At 40.0% G+C, this 1,497-nt stretch overlaps 1 protein-coding gene across 1 annotated transcript; it reads right to left on the reverse strand.

The window, feature by feature from the left end:
* Positions 1-507: 507 nt before the first annotated feature.
* LOC137940214 (calmodulin-like protein 30) lies at positions 508-1,065 on the reverse strand. The gene has a single exon (XM_068785156.1). It carries the CDS (start codon positions 1,063-1,065, stop codon positions 508-510), a length of 558 nt encoding a protein of 185 aa, XP_068641257.1.
* Positions 1,066-1,497: the final 432 nt, after the last annotated feature.

The following is a 1,497-nucleotide window of genomic DNA, read 5'->3' on the forward strand; positions in this document are numbered from 1 at the left end:
CCTTTCAAAATATTTTAAAAGGATAGTTTGTCACAATGTTTATTTATCCAGAATTTATGATCAAATATTGCCATAATGAATTGATCTTTTTTGGGTTAAAAGGCATTCCTCCAAACCCAAGCTAACCATGATACTTGTAGTGTGAAGACTTGGGGCACTTTCTAAAAACAAATGGCTTGGTGCTTGAACTGTGAACCAAATAGCTTCATTTGTGGATCAACAAATGCAGAAAGTGGCTGGAGCTGTTCTTGCTGAATAATATCTCCATATTCCAGTTAAACTGATAGTATAAGATCCAAAGAACTCCTCTGTGATAACATTTTGGAGTTTTAAACATATCTATGGCGAAAAGATATATGAGAGTATTTGTGGCACGAGTCATAATGAAGAGAAATAATACAAGAATAATTGAAGTAGAAAAAGAACTCCACAGGAAGTGAAAGCAATATCCAACAGTGAATTGATAATTTGATACAGGCGTTGATAGAATAGAAAAAATTGCAGAATCTAAACATGTAGAAGCTCCATGGAGCGCGTCATTAATACAAAGAAATCCTCCATATCAACCAACCCATCTTGTTGTGTCGCAACTTCCCTCACCATCCTCTCGCACTCCTCCATGCTGCATTCCTCTCCCACTCTACCCATTATGGTATACAAGTCCTCCTTACCAATTCTCCCATCTCCGTCCAAATCCATCATCCAGAACGCTCGCTGTATATCTGCCGCTCTGATCCCTTCCTTCTTGTGAAAATGCATGAACTCTTTGAAATCGATGCATTTATCGCCATTGATGTCTGCCATTTCCACCATCTTGGCGATCTCAGCCTCATTGAGCTTGCCACCGAGAGCATTCAATACCTTCTTCAGGTCGGATTTCGAGATCTTCCCATCACTGTTTGCGTCCAATTTCTCGAACACCCTTCGCATCTCGTGCTCGTTGGGTCGGAATGCTCTTGACAGGCTTGAATCTAGTCTGTCTTTGGGCGAGACAAATCCGGATGGTTTTGACGACAGTCGTTTCATGATTTTGTATTTGAGGGAGAGAAAGCTCGAGTTGGCCATTTCCTGATGTTTCTTGGAGATGATCTCAAAATACCAAAACAAGAGACAGATCCAATTATACATTCCTCGCACAATGATGCGTTGTAGCTGTTTTGAGTTGAGTGGAAGGGTGGAGATTCTGGGAACCCAAGGTTCCTTTGGTTCCAAGAAAAGAGACGATGAGCAAGCATCACAGAAGGCGACACGCAGAGAGAATTGAGAGAGGAGTGTAGGAGAAAGGTAAGAATCTGTTCTGTGCTTTGTTGATCAAACTGCCTCAGTTTGAATTGTAACTCCTTAAAAATACAAGAAAAAAGAAGAAGCCAAATTGTTGCTCACTCAAGCAACCTATTCGTTCCCATATGGAATTGGGTTTCTACTCATACTACAAAATCCTCATGTTTGCTTGTTTATATGACTTATTTTCTCACAAAACATTAAAATAAGATTTGA

This window comes from Aristolochia californica, unplaced genomic scaffold, assembly GCF_029961685.1.
Source record: "Aristolochia californica isolate CCGP_79_NKW_82.1479 unplaced genomic scaffold, dmAriCali1.0.hap1 SCAF_9, whole genome shotgun sequence".
Classification (NCBI taxonomy): domain Eukaryota; kingdom Viridiplantae; phylum Streptophyta; class Magnoliopsida; order Piperales; family Aristolochiaceae; genus Aristolochia; species Aristolochia californica.